Source organism: Aquila chrysaetos, chromosome 4 (assembly GCF_900496995.4).
Source record: "Aquila chrysaetos chrysaetos chromosome 4, bAquChr1.4, whole genome shotgun sequence".
In the NCBI taxonomy this organism is placed as follows: Eukaryota; Metazoa; Chordata; class Aves; order Accipitriformes; family Accipitridae; genus Aquila; species Aquila chrysaetos.
In genome coordinates, this window is record NC_044007.1 from 51,917,162 (window position 1) to 51,935,369 (window position 18,208).

Here is an 18,208-nt window from a genome sequence, read left to right on the forward strand (position 1 = left end):
ATTTTAGGAGGCTGGAGCAATTAGCTGAAGTATCATTTAAAGACGTTACAGACTATCCCAAAGAAGCCACTGCCTGTTAGTGAGTAGTTTTGGAAAATTAGTAGTAAAGCATTTTTCTGTATATCTGTTATGTTCTGGGGGTAAATCCAGCTAATGTTCCTATTGCCACAAATATGATTTACAGCTGAGGGTCTCTAGAGAACCCAGACAGTGATGAGTGGAGGTAAGGAGCCAAACCTTCCACTTTATTAACATGGAATGAAAATGCACAATAAATGGGTGTTGTTTGGTGAGACCACCTTGTTAGGTGTTGGATTTAGGGGGTACCATAGGTGGAAAAAAATAGCTTGAATGCCAACAGGTGGTGGATAATTGGGTGTGTGCATGCATGAATGTCCAAAACTGAACTTTCAACCTCCCAAGCGGAAGCAGCCGCTTGTGATCTACAACTGGTACAGGGGCCAGTTGTAAATTTTGCTACCACCTGGACTAAACCAAAGTGGCGTATCCCAAATTCTCCAGTGAACAAGGGGTTGTGAGACATGAGCAATGCTGAGGAGCCTGCTTGTGCCTCGTTCTTCTGCACACCGATGGTTTGGACCAGGAGAACCAGGGCCTGGCAGCTCCAGGAGGAGGAGCTGGTGCCAAAAAGAAAGGCTTTAAAAAACCAGCAAACTCAGAACAATGGTCTGGAAAGAAGAAGATTAAGATCTTGGCTGGAGGAAAGATCCTGGAAGTGAGGGCTCTGCAGGGAGACGAATGCCAGGAGATGGCAAGGGCCCTCAGGCAATCCCACCATTGGCTTATTAATAAGCAGCTTTATTTCCCAGAGGAAGACAAAACCAAAACCATTTGACACATACAAATGAGAGAACGGAATAATTTTACATACTGTCAATGGTGGAAAAGAGTCTGGGTTTTTCAGGTTTTTTTTTAAACTTTTATTTATTTTTTTAGAAAAGGAATAAACTCTGCATGGTAGAGTGTACGGTATATAATTTCAAAACAGAACAAGTGATATGGAATGGATTATTTTCCCGAACTATTTAAACTTGAACCTAAAATCATTTGTAAATCAACACTCATTACCATGTAAGACAAAGGAAAACAATCAACATGGTTTTTTGTTTGGTACAGATTTCCTCTACCACTTCAGCCTGAATTTTCCCAGGGTTGGGGAGAAAAGGGGGGCAAATCCTGCCCGTTGTCCTAACCATAATTGTACTGACCAAGCTTTGTGCTCTGAGATCTAGCATCATATGGCTTTATATACGTTCCTAAGTGAACAGTGCAACATCATCATCGTCTTAAGTGTTTATTCCACATTCAAACTGTAACTGAACATCACTCTGAAACCCTTTCCCGCCCCCAAAACAACAAGAAGAAAAACAACAAAAAGCAGAAAGTCTCCAGCAATCAGATTTCATCCCAGAAATCTGTGTAAACTGTAGATCAGGGTTGGGTAGCAGCACAGGAGACAAAAGATGTGACAGCATGATTCAATAGCGTCTCTAAAGACTACTGTAAGACTGTCATTCTTTAGTCTGCATCTTGCAATCACAATTTGCTTTTTCCCTGCAATACTATAAAGCAACATAAAAAAAAATCAGACTCAAAAGCAAAAGGTAGAAGCCTTTACGGAAAGGTAAAGCTTCTGCTTAGCCTTGAGTGGTCGCTATTAGAAACAGATCTCTGCAATCAGAAGCAAATCTTGAACATATATACACGATTTCAGTGGGAAGGGATGCAGCCAAGGATGGAAGCCCCCCTAGCAGACCCGCAGACCATTTTGGCTTGTAGGTCAACACTGCACCGCCTTCTTAGGCTGAATAAATCAGCAGGGCAGCTGTAGGCATTAGGCGTGTTCCAGGCTCTTGGCTCCTCTGTTCCTTGGCTGCGTGGGGGCCGGGAGGAAGAAGAGGAGGAGGGAGCAGGAGTGCCGGCAAGGGCCCCCCCTCCCCTCGCTCCGCAGCCGGCCGAGTGACGCGTGGGTTGCAGCAGCGTGGGGCGTTGCACCGGGGAGGTTAAGTGCACGCTTTTCTCTTTACCCCCTCCTCCCCAATCCTGTTGGAATGTATCTATATCAGTAATTAGATAAGTATTAATAATAACTGTAAGCTAGCATAGTCACCCTCCCCCTTAAAATGGAGGGAGAGCAACAGCATCAAACATATTCCCATTTGTCCTGACGTGTAACCTTTCCAGATCCTATAGAGCAATCATATGCAGGCGTTTTTCATACTAGAATTTAAAGGAGTCAAAGCTGGTAAAGAAACTGGATGTTTCCTGGCCTAACTGAAGGAAATAATAAAACTGATTTAAGTAAGAGCGAAAGAAAGTAAGCATTAGTGTGTTTACATCCTCTGGTATGTCCCACTTCTCTACATTCTGCTCACAAGCCCTTTCCATACTCTGAGCAAGCACTCCCAAACTTAGAGAGGTAAGGCTTCAGCTAAAATCTCACAGTTGAGATTATTATTTATTTTATATAATTACCCTAAATGTAAGTATTTGACTTTACCGGATCCATGTGGGGCATGTCAAGGGCAAGGCTTATTAAGTGAACCAGCACAGAAGAAGACTGGACAGGGGTGTAATCCCACAGGATAACAGCAATTGGAACGATGTCCATAAGCATGGCACTAGCATAGTGTGTATGTAGCATCAGGGAGCTTGGATGAAACCCTCCAGCTTTCTGGGTGTCCAGTTAGAACCAGGGAAGCTGCAAGAAGTTTTACTATAAAACTCCAGTAGTGAAATGTCTAAAAGAACTGGACCTCTAACTTCAATGGTCACTGATTTTCGGTTTTGCACAGTCAATTCTAGTTAAAACCCAAAACTTTAATAGCTGATGCCCCTGCTGTTGGAGCCTTAAGACACCTGTTATACTGCTGAGCCCTACTCTTCTTTTTTTTTTTTTTTTTTAAATAAAACACTGTTTTAAGATAGAGCACAATAAATGTGCTTATTACGCACTCTAACATAGAGCACAGAAATACAACACTACAGAGTGCAAGTCTAACCATCTCCACAGTGGGAAAAGTGCGAAGGTTAAAAATATGCATGTGGCTTAACACAAGATATTTTTAAAAAACATGACATGGAAATCTCATACTAATGCTTTCATCTTTATCACAAACATGACTGAAAACTTAAGGTCAGTTGCTGATCCTTCTCTCATAGTAGTAGTAGTGTAATCCTTTCAAAGGTACAATGTTGGAAAGATCAGAGAATAAAAAAACCAAGTGTCCAAAAATGATCCCATTTACCACTTTTCCAGTAGTTATGTTTTTCAAGAAGTAAACACATAAGGTCACCTTGATCTTCGCCGTCGGTAACAGATACACTCGGAAACAGCTAAGCCAACCACCTGGACTGAGATCAGCTTGGTGTCGCACACGCACACACACACGGATACACACACAAACACCCCACAGGAAAAAGTGCACTTTCAATTGCTGATACAAAAATAGATTGGCACATTCTTTTTGACACAGTGAAGATATCATCTTTAAAAGCTTTTTCACGTTAAGAAGTCCTCTTGGAAGTTGCAGCAGGTCTGTAGAAAAAGCGCTATGAGAATGCACTCACGTGGGCTTCCAGGGTTTGTGTGATGGAGAGAGGGGTGGTCATGGAGGCTGCCCTTCAAATTTTTGCCTACTTTTTTAGCTGTAGTCCCCACAGGTAGGGTCAGTCGCCACCCAGTTTCAGCATGTTAACCATTTACCAACAGCTCAGTCTTCACCCGCTTTGAGAAAGTAACGATACGTAAATTTGTCAAAGCTGAGAGTCTTAGGTTGATGCACTGTTTCCTATATGTTGCCGGAAAAACTGTTCTGGGGAGAGAGAGAGAGAGTGAAGTGTTAGGAGTCTGATTTTGCATTTCCAGTAGTAACTGCAGCTCATGAGAGACAAGCGGGAACAGTCGGGAGCCCCTTCCCCGCCGGGCAGCCAGCGCTAGGAGTTCTGCACCAAGCGTCTGTAGTGCGGCATCACTTCGTGCTCGGGAAGGTGGAGAGCAAACTCCAAGGCCACCAGCACCGGGAACTCAAAGGCGATCAGCTCTCGCCTGTTCAGCCGGAACTTCTCTTCCAGTTTCTGCAACGACAGCCGAGATAAAAACACAAATAAAAACAATGTCTTTGTGAATAAGGATTTGACTTTCTAGTGCTTTCTTACAGATGACTTTATTCAGAACACGCATGCTGCTGTCATTAAACCTCTGCCCTGCTGGACTTGCATGGCTCTAGGTTTAGAAAATGAGAGCAGGATGAACTGGATCTACTGATTCCTTACTATGGAGGTGAACATACAAAGCTCAGCCAGCCATGCTATTTCTGACATGTTTGTCATTTCGCTCATTCCATCTCCAGCAGATACGTCTTCTAACGATCATAGTGATTACCACTGCAGGAAGAGGAAACTCCTGGCTTCATGCAAACATTGAAATCACTTGTGTAACAGAAGACACGCATCTCGTAACTGCCCACAAACTTCCTGCACTGCTTGAAATCACTGATTTTCCTTTCAGCATTAGACTGTGTTACAAAACCCTATTGGGGAAGTTATTTCTGCTACAATTACATACATTTGACTTTAATACCTCAGAGGCAGAAGGTGTCATTTGCAACAACCATAAGAACAGTGAGTAACAGAAACTACTGCCCTCAAGGGGGACAAGATGGGTTTCATAGTTGGCTTTCTGCTGTAATGTACTAAGCCTCCCATCTGCTCTGCTGTTTCACTGGATTTGGATGCTACAAGTAGGCAACCAGCTCTTCAGGAATATTTCCGCCCCTCCCCATCCTCTTCTTATGATCTCCCTGGCTTGCTACTTCTCTGCCCACTGGGTCTACTGAAAAGCTCAATGTGTCTTAACGATGGACCAATGTTTCAGTATAGCAAGAGACGCCAGATCTTCCAACTCCCCCGGGTTGATTTTTTTTCTGGTTATTTGGAGAGCTTTCTAACAAACTGACTGTAGACCCAGCTCTGTGACTGTGGCAGAAGGGTATGAGTTCAGTCCTGTCCCCCAACCAAGTTCCCATGTCTCCTCAACTGAGTGAGTTGGTTGTAGCCAAGTACCCAGCTATCTGCCTAACTTTCTGTAGCATTAAATCAGATTGGTATCTCAGTGCTTGCAAAGAATTATGGAATAACACTCCCCTCTGTTAACTCTTTCATATGGAGTGGGTGGAAGACCAAACACCTTACTCTACAAAAAAACAGTTGGGCTGAGGTGTCCTAATGGAAACACTTTTTTATGTTTTCTTGCCCAAATGCTTAACATGATGAAAGAAATACAAACTTGGTAGTCTATTAGACTCCCTCTGAAATTAGTATCTGCATTTACCTCTCAAAGGAGAGTCGTTATTGACACTCTTGAAAACATAATTGAAAGCAAAATGAACTTCCTTAATGTTAACTTTTGACTTGTATTGACAGAATGGTGGTCAGATACCTCTCAGACCTCACAGTATTTGACACCAGGGTCTTCAATCACATCAAACGAGCTTCCCATGCCTCTGCAGTGACACTGATCACTACTACTTCCACATAAATGTATAACAAAAAAAAGGTATTTAGCTGGCTGTACAGCTGGAAACCTAGAGGAGAGCGTGACCACTGACAAGCAGGCTTGCGTAGACCATACACTAGCACTTCATGTATAAGGAACACTGGAAACCTATGGATACGTACATCTATAAGATGCTTGACTTCATGTTTTCTGAGGTCACTGCCAATTTTGGCTGCTAAAAGAACACAGGCTCCAGCACAAAGCTTTCTATTCTGCTTGTTCAGCTTCCCCTTGAGAGCGAGCTTCTCAAAGTAGACAAAGGCCATGGCCACTGTGGGCTCTTCAAAACCACATTCTTCTTGAGCAAGCTTGCGCATTTCTCTCTTCAAGCTGAGTAAAGAGACCAGACAAGTATGCTGTGAACTGCGTTTTAAGGCATTTCTCATTTCACCCTAAGAGTCATCCTTTCAGAGATTCCTTCTTAGTCAAATGGAGGGGAAAAGTAAAACGTAATTTACTGGGCAGATATCTTTATGCTCTGTTTTGGATACACATTTCACAGCACTTTTTGACCTCAGCCTTCCCCCTCACTGCCCCCAACAGGTAGTTGTGTCTAACTATAAAAGCAACTGAAAAGCTTTTGACATTTTTATTAACAATATTTAATCAGAAGTCTTAAGCTGCATATACTTTATCTAGTAACAACAGCTTGATTGCTTGTGCTCTATATGCAGCTTTGCTGCTGGTTATGGTTGGTCAAATCCATGTCTTTCCATGTACTGCAGTATTGTCTGGTTACAGAGCAATACAACTCAGTATCCTTCTGGCCACTTCAATCAAATGAAATTATTGCTACTTCAGTGAAGCAGTATGTCTAGCCTGTTACACTGGAAACAGTGATGAAATACTACAACTTTTCTGTGAAGCTGACCACTTGTTTTGCTTCTGGCCATGCTCTCTGGACAAGGCACGAAAGTCAGCATTTCTCTTTCCTCAGTCTTTTTTTAAGTTCAGTGCCATGAGCTTGGAGAGCTTTTTGTGTTATTTTTCTGGAACTTTTAGTATAGCACATGCCCAGCTCACATCCTCATCCCACTAGACGTCATGTTTGACACCTGACCGGTACATGTTTGTACATTCCCCTATCTTGTTTACTCAGTCCACTAATCAAAGCAATCATCTGACTTATTCTGCACCTCTGCCGGTCACTGCTCCTGGAAGATCAATCAGTGCTGTGCTTCCCCTCATGTGCAAGAACAATTGCACTGAAATGTGAGACAACTGCATCATGTTGCAGCCTTACCAAGCTTTGCAACGTACCTTCTTATTTTACTGAGGGTTAACTTGATGTGAGGGAACTTCTCCTTAAAGGTCTCATTCATGTCCTTCTTGAGATCTGATGGCTTCACGTAGTCTATGACTGTAGTCTGTAACACGTGGTCAAGAAAGAATTATTCTTTTAGTTTGTAATAAACAAGATCACTCAATTCCCAAAAGCAAGTAACACCAAACAAGTGCCAGTCAGTCCCAATGCTTTCAGTAGAGGGGAAAATTCAATCTGAATTAAGGCCACATTTGTTTCTGACTGCTCTGTCAGAACAAGCGACCTGAAATCCAACATGACCGTTCAGCACAAGCCCTGAACAACACATACCTTATTAGGATCCTCCAAGTATCTCTGAGAGTGAATTTAAGTGAAATGCAGATGGATAAAACCTAGCTGAGAAGTCTTGTTAAACCAAAAGAAATCATCACAATAACTGATTTGATGGCCAGATTTTGTGTGCATATCTCCATGCGGTTCTGAGACATATTGTGAGTTTCTCTCAAATTGATTCTTCAAAGCAACCGCTGGTACAAATTCTTGACTGCCACCACGTACATTTGTGATAAAATAAGTGATTAGCCTACACGGCAGGTAATGCAATGGAGTGTAAGACAGTAATGCTGTCATAAGCTATGCAATAAGTGGACAGAAGTATTGAGTTAGGACAACATTCAGAGTGTACAGTCTATTTCCTTTGCATTGAGATTTCTATTCCTTTTTGTCACAACCTAAAGAATTTCCCCAAGTAGCAGAGGGCCCTCCCAACCAGTACTGCAATGCCAGTGTTCACATCTATGAGTGCGCAGAGCTTCTCTTGTTCCTTCAGTATTAGTTCAGCAACAATATTGCCCAAATCCTCTGTCACCGCTCACCTGGCCAAAATCTATCAGCTGTACAACAAATGAACCTTCATTTCGGGGATGGGCCAATTCTCTTCCCAGCTTTGGCTGTTCTGCCCCTTGGACAGAAGCAGGGAAGAGCCCCAGGACAGCCAGGGGAGAACCTCGTCCCCAGGCATCCAGCTCCTGGCCAGCTTCAAGCGCGGGCAGTGGGAGAGCAGCAGTCTGCAGTGCAGTGCATTCTCCTTCCAGTAAAATGACTTCTCCCTTCTAATTTCCATTTATGATTAACCTGTGTTATGGCAAAGGGCTGTTAACGCTAAAGAAAAGAGGTGGAAAGAGGCGTGCAAAACACTTGCTGCATGTTATGCTTTTATAAAAGATGGAGCCTCACTGTATTATATGTATCCTCATAGGAATCTAAATCAGCCCAAAAGACTGACTGCCTATACTTGCAGGTATTTTTCAATAATTAAAATGGAAGGGCTTGGGGAGGAGAGAGTGTAATGGCTCTAGAGAGCAATCAGACAACTCTCGTTATCTGATCGTGTCCTTGGCTGGATCAGAAATGAGCATGAACGGGAGTAAAACACACCTAACTTTTCCTGCAGTTTATTTAGGAGCTATGGTACTGAAATAATGGGTAATTACAGGAATTTAAAAGAAAGTGGAGTATGCCCTAAACAGCCCACAGCAGTATTTGAGGTAAACATTCTGTAATAAAGAGGAAAAAAATCAGCTTCTTCCCACAGTGCACTGTTATGACCATACACACGGTTTAAAATGTGGGCTACTCTGCTATCTGACCTGCAGTGTGAGAAGCATCATCTGTCCAGATAAATTGCTCCCCACTACCTCCTGGCAGGTAATTCTGCTGGGCACGTCACGCACAACAGTTTTGTGCTGTTGTCTTGAGTATAAAAGTTTGCAAGCCCCCTCTGACCCAGTTACGTGTTAAGCACCAGTCCAAATTTTGCTAAAATAAAGGGGACAATTTATTAAGGAAATTCTGTCCTATTAAGGAAAGCTGCCAATTATAAGAAATCATCAAAAAGGAGAATGCCACACCAACCCCCTTCAGCCAGCCCTGCTGCCCTGCATGCATATGGATGAACTTGAGCGCAGGTCTGGGCAGATGCTGCAGTGCCACCAAAGTTAAAATTTCATACACTGTCTTGACGCTGAGGCAGGGCAATGCGCTACCATGCCTAAATAAAAGGAAGAGAGGAAAAGAGAGGGAGGAAAAACCTTCCCTACCCAGGGCTGGAGGGAAAGGCTTCAACTGAATGTGTGGGTCTGCCTGGTTTTAATCTTGCTGAGGTTGGAAGGACGTAGGCACGCACCCGTGCGGCCGTGCCTCTGTTGCAGACAGCTTCTCATGTTCTTCATCTCACCCAGCAGGGCTCAGCCCTCTGAAGCAGAAGAATGAAGATCTTACCAATTACTCCTCTCCTGTCTTTCCCGGGGATGTCGCTGCCTGCCTGCCTGCCCACTCCTTGGTTTTGTTGCCAGAGGATCATCAGCAAGTTGGGTGCTTCTGACACACAGATATGCTGGGAGTTTTATATGTTATTAACAGGGTTCCTCTTAGTACTGCTTATAAGAGGACGATTGAAACAAGCCACATAACATAATTTAGACCAGTGCCATCTGCTACTCAAAGTGCAGAAACATTGGTCCCTGCTGCTCTTACTTACATAGTCAAGAGACTCTAAGCACATAAAGGTTACCTGCTATTAAATCCAAAGATGATTTTAGCTACTACCAGTATTTTTTGGTTCTCTTGGGCAATTCTAGAAAGACTGAGCTCAGTGTTACTGTGCAAAGCTACACAACACCTTATTTCATGCTTCACTGCAAAACTAACCGCCTGTTGTTTGTTCTCCATTACCATGGAGCACCTTAGTTTTATCTTAATTATCTCCCTCAAAGTGATCACGGGTTTTTCTGGCAGACTTGCCTTTGGCTCTCTCCAGGTAATCATCTTCCCCACACAGAGGAGGATGCAAACGTGCACGAACCTCGCGTGCAAGACAGCATCCCCTTGGCAGCACAAACGGCCCAGCAGCGGTCAGAGGGCCTGACCATCCTCTGGACTCAGCTGAAGGGCTGCACAGAAATTATGCTGGACAGCAAGTTTCAGTTGCTTTCACCTCTAACAAGCAGGTGCCAGCATGACCCCAGCTCCAGGGGCGACTGCATGGAGGGGGAGCGAGCCCCGGGCTCTGCCACACAGCACCAGTAGCCCCCCGGGGTGCACCTTTCCCCACGGCCGCTCTGCAGGCACCGTCTATTTTACCTGGGACTCCTCCAGGCCGTGGGAGATTTGCCAGAATTTAGCTAAATTCTCTTTAGAAGGAGAAAGGCTCTTTTTAAAAATTTTATTTAAAGCAAAGCACTCAGATGCTTGAGAATAAGCAGACTCCTTAAAACTGAAAATGGTAAGGAGGTACGGCTATTTTTAAACACAGAGATTTGTCAATTTTGTCCTGTTGATAAGAATCTCTCCCCCCTCCTCCCAAATTCCGAAGACTGTTGCTTCCTGCGAGACAACAGTCTCTACGATGTAAATCACAATAATGAAATCCAGATGAAAGCTGGTGTGTGCTGGTTTTGATTCATGTAACAGGATAACGGCAGCATGTTTGAACACACTGGCTCTAAGGCAGCTGTCTCATCTTGTCAGTGCCATGCTGGAGACCTCAGCTAACTGCCCTTATTCTCAAGAAAAGGAATTGTGCAACTTCTTCCCCCCCCCCCCCCCCCCCCCCCCTTAATTTTTTTTTTTTCCATAGCTGCTGCAGAAGCCAAACTTTGTCTGAGTAGTGGGATGCTGTTTGCCCAGCTGGTGCCTATAGAAATGCGTGCATGTGGGACCCTGCCTGCCAGAGAGGCAGGCAGCAAAAAAAAAAAAAAAAAAAAAAAAAAAGTATCTGTTGACAGGTAATTTAAAAGCAATGCTGAATTAGTGTGATTGAATCAGTTGCCCCTTCTAACTGTTTCTGACCAGACACCCAAGCATCCCTCCCACTGTCATGCCGCGGCTGGGGCACAGCACACAGCACTCACGAGCCTACACAGAAATCCCGGTCCCCGACCCCACTCCTGCCCAGGGCACCTCCTGCACCCCACGAACAGCTTGGCACCGAGCAGCAACCCCCACTGCTGCCCCTGCCCATGAGGGACGGAGCAGAGGAAACCTCTGGGGTGGCCCAGCGACCCACGAGGGCCAGCTGGTATCTGACATGGGAGGGCTCTGCCCTAACAGCATCCTTTGCTGCCTGCTCTCTGCTTAGCATTTATGCTTCTCTCCTCTGTTTTAGGCCATTTCATTGCACTTTAGCTGCCTGTGAGTCCCAAATGAAGCTGCCATGTTGAGAAGAAGACATGACTGTAAATGCCATGGATTTTTGTCTGTCCGAAACAATTCTGGTATTGCCTGTGTAAGAGCACTGTTCAACATCAATGTCCCAAATTTTATGAAGGGCTTGCAAATATTTCCCTAGAAGGAGCACATCATTTTTCTATCCAAACATGCTTTCTTATAGATAATGTATACCCTACCAGGCAGGCACTCAGCACTCCCAGAGCTGTCAAGACACATGAGCAAGGCACTGGGAACTACCACACTGTCTTTCTCAAATTCTGATCTCGAATGTTTGCAACTTCTGTCATCCAGAAACGTCTGTCTTGTTTCTCACAGCTTATTTGCACAAAACACATTTCACTTCAGTATTCAGCGATACTCCTTCGTGAGCTCTGTTCACATTCTCTGTATACAAATCTGTGTATGTGTATTTTAGTTCGGCGATGGATTGCACAAGGCAAATGAAAGCCTTGATATATGGTAGCTGACAGATGCCTGGATGACATGATGAATACTTCGGCCGAAGTCTGTACTCGGCACACTTTTTGCATGGCTGGCAGTTTTGAACTTGGAGGTTAGCTTGTGTGTTATTCACAAGTGTTTTCAAGCAGCTGCTTTCTCATAGGAAAGCTGTATATATAGTTTCATAAATATGGGAGGAGGGAGGATGCCTGAAATGGTTGGAAAGACTGGCAAGATGAAATATTGTTGAAAATAAATCCTACTTTGGCATGCTACCCGTAAAAGATGATCTAGCCTCAGACGCCTCTATCACCTGCTTAAGAAGGATAAAATCAGAATAAAATAGGTGAATAAAATGAAAGATATATAATAGGTTCTCTTCAGCTGTCGTTACTGTGTACCCCTGATAAATCTACTTCACAGAGAGCAGACAGAAGACTGGTACCTTTAACAGACTTTTGGTAGGTCAACGCTAAGTTCTCAACCACATAACAAATGAAAAGAAGTCAATGACTCTGCTGCCTGGCTACCTTAATGCATACCATAGGTGACCAGATATGTAGCTATAAACTGTCAGTAACCTAATTCATATGATTATGGCTGAAGATGCATATATATGGGAAATCCTGATAGAGCAAAGGCTTAAAATGGTGATGGAAAATGGGAGTGATTCCTTATTTATAATGAAAAAAAAACCAACAAAAAAAGGGAAAAGGAAGACTAAAAGAAGATGTTTCTGTTGTTAGAAAGTTACTAACATTCAAGGATCTTAAACTGAAAGCTTTCAAATTTCACAAAGCAAATAATCTCAAAACTGCTTCTTTGAATTAAAGTACATGGAAGGATGCCAGTTTATTTTATATGGTTAACACACTGGAATAATTCTCAATTAATACAGTGTGTCATTGTGACAAAACAGTGGTTTACTGGAGTCTCAGTCAAATACAGCATTAAATGCATAGAGCCCAGGGTTTAAATATGAATATATAGCACCACTGTGATCCTCTGCTTCCTGAGACTTTTGGGTACAAGGTCAGCAGCTGATAAAAAAGAAGTCTGGAGCTGCTTAATTTACAACTACAGAAACGGCTTAAAGAATAGGGTGATGGCACCGAAGGACGCTGGCTGTAGTAGAGTACTCCTGACCTTGATGCTCCTTGTGAAAGACAGAATGGGGGAGCAAGAGACTGAATGCGCTATATCATCATGCAGGGCTTTTGTTAGACTAAATGGCCAGGGCAGCAAGCAGTTCTAATTTTAAAATCACATTGGAGGACTAATATTTAATAACACAGCCTGGCTGTGCTTGACACTAGCACAGTACCTGGCAAATGCAGGCTGACAGTCAGCCCACTGTAAGAGCACTGCAGACTTTTGTGACATGCTTTTTTATTAGTGGTGTAGAGATGTCAATTTATTTTGACATAATTAAACCAATGCACTGAAATTGTACGTAAGTACCCAAGCCAATTTCCATGTGTATCCCTTGGGCATGGATGGATGGATATTGCAGGGATGTTATTACACAAGGGTCACTCAAAGTCAAGATGCTACTGATCTGGGCTTTTCTTCTTTTGCTGCAAGTTTTGGCAGTGCACAGCAGCCAGCTAACACACTCCTGCGTTTCTGTGCTACCAACAAAAGCAGGACTGCGGGGTCAGCCTCACGCCTGTTGCCGAGTGAGTTTTTTTCCTTCTGCACGAAAGGAGTTTGTTCCTGCTGGCAAGGATGCAGGGAGGCCAGGGAGGCACTGACAAGTCTGGATGTACACCGGTCGACATGAGACTCTAGCAAAGAAATTACTGCTCTGTCTGGTAGATAAAGTTCCTATTCTAGAGAGATTTAAGAATCTGCAAGAATTCCTGTTTTAGCAGTATCAGCCAGGAAGACATCTGTTAACCGTGACATGATGTTTCCCTCCTCCCCCTGCCCTCCAGCATGAAATTTTTCTACCTCTTACTGTTTATATTGTGGCAGAGATTGTAGACTCTCCTACAAAGATGACACAAAGTGAAATAATTTCTCCAGGGTAGACCAGGATTTAAATATGACTAATACAATTAATAGAAGCTGTAGAATTTGTGTTGGGTAAGTATTGAAGCTGCTTTTTCAGAATCGTTCCCTGACAGGCTGTTTGTGGGTATTACTTTTAGAAATGCAACAGGGAAGTGTATACCCTTTCAAGCCAGGAACTCCACTGCAAAAAAAAGACCAAACCAAAAGCACTTCTCCTTCCCCACAGCTATCTTCAAGGAGGAAGCTCAGCTGCTCCTTGAAAACAGCTGAAGACTTGCAGTTAAAAATCCTCTGCAAGTCAGGACTAATTCAACTCAGTAAAATTACAAGACTATAAAGTCAATGTCAGTGATAATAAACACAGGCTCCATAAAAATGGAGGGAACGGCATGCCGAGTGTTAACTGCATGTATTTCAGAGTAAAATCCAAGCCAGACCACACATTTTGTCCATCTCATGCCTCAGGATAAAGCCTGCACTGTTTACTGATGCAGCATTCACACAGACCTCAACACAGTTTTACCAGTGGAGAAATCCTGGCCTGCAAAGCACAAGCCCGGCTCCCAGGAGTAGTATCAGTCGGTGCATGCAGCTCTATCCTGCAGTCAGTGCTGCAGCCCAGCATCCAGCCTCGCTCATCCACACCGCCACGTGTTCACATTCCTCTCGCACACCTTCCCCCCATTGATTGCTCTGACATCCTTAAGGAACCGGGCAGGAGAAATATCTACAAGCTTGCAGCTGCCAAGCATTAATGCTAAATGCTGGCCAAGTAACGAAACTTTAATTACAAGCTGCAGCTCTCCACACACAACAAAATGTTTGGCGCTGACATCAGAGCCACTCTCAGCTGCTCCGGCACTTGTGTGAGGCAGTAATTACAGCTATATTCTGCTCAGGACCAGAGACTTTGTATAGCAGCTCTACAGTTCCGCGGTCATTTGGCAGAGGTCTGTCACTACCACGATGGCTGTGCACAGTCAGGAAAAAACCACAGGTTTCTCGCTGGCCTCAGACTGCAATTTCCTTTAATTGCAGCATACGCTGATTTTTATATTTGGGGAAGAAAATGACTTGAAATTACAGCCTATTATGCTCCTGTTCACGCTGATGTGAACTGCAGGGATGGCGAAAGCCAGCTGAGTCAGGAAAGTCTAATATGGATGCAAGTAAAGTCTCCCACATAGCCAATATGGCCCTATATTCACCAGTTCAATGCACAAGCCCTTCTCACCCGCAGCCCAAGTTGCAAAATCCTATTTAACCTGCAAGGTCCCAGGACATTCCGGCACTGCCTCTTCTCCCTTCTCTCGGCTGAAGGAAACACCAGCCCCTGTGAAATCTCTCAGCCAAGCACTGAAGAACAACCACCCACTCTTCGGTTTCTTGCAAAGCTGCGTAGCTCCTGCATGGCATCACAGCTATGCTGCTTCAACCAGGGGCAGGTGAAATCCTTGAACAAGAGAGCTCTTGGCACGTGCCTGCGATTCTCACCAACAAAACAAACACAGCACTTAATGTCCTTCAGCCCCTTCTTAGATTAGTGCCTGCCTTCAGAGAGGGAGATGGGAGTGCTGCAGACCCTCAGGCAGTGCTGAAGAAGTGATGGCTGGAAGGCAAATTCAGGCAAAAAAACCCAAAATGTCAAATAAGACATGTTTCCAGACACGACAGTAATTAACTGCTAGAGAAAATGAAAAAGCAGGGAGACCCCTGTCAGTGCAGATACATTCTAGACAATGATGTTGATTTTAACAATTGCCCTTGAAGTACATTTTTCACCTTTAAGTATCTAGTCACACCTCTGTCACAGTGGAAATCCCTAGTCAGCTCCTTTTTGCAAAAAAGGTACAAACACAGACCTCAAAATGCTGTGGCTAACCAGCATATGGAGAAGGGCATCAAACACCCACTCCGGGGCAGAGACCTCCCCTGCAGGACACTATCCTGGCTGCCCTATTTTGACTCACCCAACCACCTCAACACCAAGTTGAAAAAGGATCAAAGATCTCAGGTGATCCTAGAGGACTACAGATTGCCTGGCGCACATTCGCAGCCTGAGGAAGGTTAGAAACACAACCATGACTGCTAAAGCTATGTTCACTTTGGATGCTGGTTAACAACGTCTTTCTCTTTGAGGGAAGACAGTTTCCTGTCCTTGACAATAACCGTATCAAAACCTAACAAATGTTTTTCCACCCAGATGTAGCTGCCATAAAAAGTTGACGCTTTGTGGGTTGGCAGCCAAAAAATAACTTGCCAACCCTAAAAGTAAAACTGGCTGAAAGTAAGCAGAGGACATACTGGACTTCCCATTTGAAAATTTAGCACAAACACAGCCTCAGAGCTCAATTAAGCCTCTTTGTGCAACAGGCAGAACACTCCTGTCAGCAAGGAGATAAGCTTCAACCTACATGAAACACTTAAAATCCATTTATTTTTAAGAAGGAGCACCCAAAAGCCCCATTAACAAATAAAGACCAGGGTCAGGGCAGAAGACAACCTACAAAGACTGTATCTTTACATACATTAGCAGTTTCTTAAATGATATCTTCTGTTCCAAGTTAAGTGAGGTGACGGATGACACTTTAGACCTCAGTGTTTCAAATCCTATCCTATTTGTATATAGGTAAGAGTACTAGTTCACCACTTTGGGGAAAAAAAAAAGCTTTTCCCTGCTGCCTACTACTACTTTGGATGCATAGTTCAGACAGATACATGGTCACATGCATACAATGGCGCTGCATCTTGCCACAGTCCTGCCAAAATAGCACACCAAACTCTACAGACTTGGTGCAGCTGAAGAAAGGCTACAGAAGTCTCTCACCACAGAAAACACTGAGTTAGAGCACAGACCAAGGAACAGGTATGTGTCTGTATTGCTACAGGTTTGGATATAGTGAAAAACACACAGGCTCTGCTCATAATTGCTGCAATTAAAGGAAGGACTATCCTATGGTGAAATAAATACCTGGGAAACAAAGGCTCTACTAGACACCAAAGTGCTGTTCCAAGGAGTGAATGATAAGCATCAAAACACAATACAGCTTCATGACTTCAGAAAAACCCTAATGGGCATCCTCCTATTTTGTAGTAGATGCCAATTAGAGGAAGTATAAATTTTCCTCTGAATGCGAGAGAATGAACACATTGTTTGAACAAGCCTTTCATCTAAAGCATTTACGAAATACAGCAGTAATAAAAGCGTTTACTTTTGTAATACCTCCACGAGTTTGCTTTTACATGTCCTAGTAAGTAACTGTCATTTAGAACAAAGCATTCCAAACATCTGTTATTAGTAGATTAAAAATAATAATAATCTTCTTAAAATAAGGCCAAATGTAACCTCAACCTTCAAAATATTGTTACCAAAATTTATCTGTGCTACACCTAATTTTGCATATCACTTACCATGTATGAAGGAAATATTAAAACCCGCTTATGTTTGCCACATGGCCATTGGGGATCATCTAAAAGATTTGGGTCATATTCAACAAAGTCTCCCAGGTCGCTACCTATAAAACAATGGTAAATATAAGAAAGGAATTCATTACATGAAGAAATTTCTGGACTTATCAGAAGTGGCAAACAAGTTCATAGATAATGCAAAAGATGATCTTCATGCAAGATTTTTGAAAGAGTCGAAAGATTTCTCTAAATCTTGAAAACTCTAAGTATTTCAATACTAATACAATTTGCAAAGATATGGAGGACCTACAGCTTATGAATTACTTGGTAAATGTGAATTTAGGGCTGAGAGAACTGCAAAATTATATAAAGGTCCACAATGACTTTTAATCCCAGCAACAAGTTTTCATCTGTTTATGCAGATGTTTTGATTTTTTTCATTTCACATGCCAAAATATCTTAAGCATACAGTGCTTTGGCTTATGTTCTGTGCCCAGTTTTGTAAACACAGCCCTTTCCAGCCTAATAAAGGTCACAAGTATGATTTACACCTTCAGCTTATGACTACCACGTCACCACTGTAAATTTTCCATAGCAAAGGGAGGTAATGATGAGCCTGATGCAGGAGGAACAAACAATGCCAGTGACAGGAGGCAGGCTGAGCGCCATCAGGGGCTGTCAATACAACCAGCAGTCTTGGTTACTTAACTTTCCATCATTTGTAAGCCAGCTTTGCTAAGCAAACAGAGAATGAGCTCTTTTATCCACGAGACTATATTTTGCTTAATTTAAGCAAAAAAGGGGGCTAAAACATGACATATGTCCATCCTTCATAATAACTGCCTATCACCAGGCTATGCAAATATATTAAAAGAAGCTTCTTGAGAAGTTACCTGCATCAATGCTCCCCTGGGTGCTGTTAGCTCTTGCCAAAGAAAGGCTACGATGGCTTGCATTGCGAAATTGGGAGAAGGATGAGGTGGAGTCTATCGTGTTTCTCCGAGTTCCCAGAGCATTGGTGGGAAATAGGAACTGTGTATATGAAACCGTCTAAAAAGAAACTCAGAACAGACAGACAGTTACTATCAGCCCAGCTCAGCCGCAGTGGGATGCCTTTGGTGCATCCCAACTGGAAGCAAGGGAAGCCAAATTAGCGGAGGATTTTCTGGATTTAGTAGTTAGGCACAGATGAATAAACACCAGTCACCTACATTTGCTTCGGTGCAGTCCATTTATTCTTGCAAAAAAAGCTTTTGCAAAGGCATTAATTC

At 43.3% G+C, this 18,208-nt stretch overlaps 2 protein-coding genes across 5 annotated transcripts in view; one reads left to right on the top strand and one right to left on the bottom strand.

Annotated features, from left to right (window-relative positions):
• TMEM241 (transmembrane protein 241) overlaps positions 1-11,874 on the top strand; it is an 82,565-nt gene extending 70,691 nt beyond the window's left edge. The window contains exon 14 of one of the 4 annotated variants that reach the window (XM_030011967.2): positions 9,086-11,874. In XM_030011967.2, the coding sequence (XP_029867827.1) occupies positions 9,086-9,100 (15 nt within the window). In that variant the 3' untranslated portion in view covers positions 9,101-11,874. Of the gene's footprint in view, positions 1-3,889; positions 4,153-9,085 lie in introns of those variants that run through there. The other 3 variants (XM_030011966.2, XM_030011965.2, XM_030011969.2) reach the window with 3 other exon arrangements.
• CABLES1 (Cdk5 and Abl enzyme substrate 1) overlaps positions 890-18,208 on the bottom strand; it is a 75,695-nt gene continuing 58,376 nt past the window's right edge. The window contains 5 exon segments of the mRNA XM_030011956.1: positions 890-4,098; positions 5,701-5,908; positions 6,839-6,945; positions 16,941-17,044; positions 17,831-17,987. Of these exon segments, the coding sequence (XP_029867816.1) occupies positions 3,958-4,098; positions 5,701-5,908; positions 6,839-6,945; positions 16,941-17,044; positions 17,831-17,987 (717 nt within the window). The 3' untranslated portion in view covers positions 890-3,957.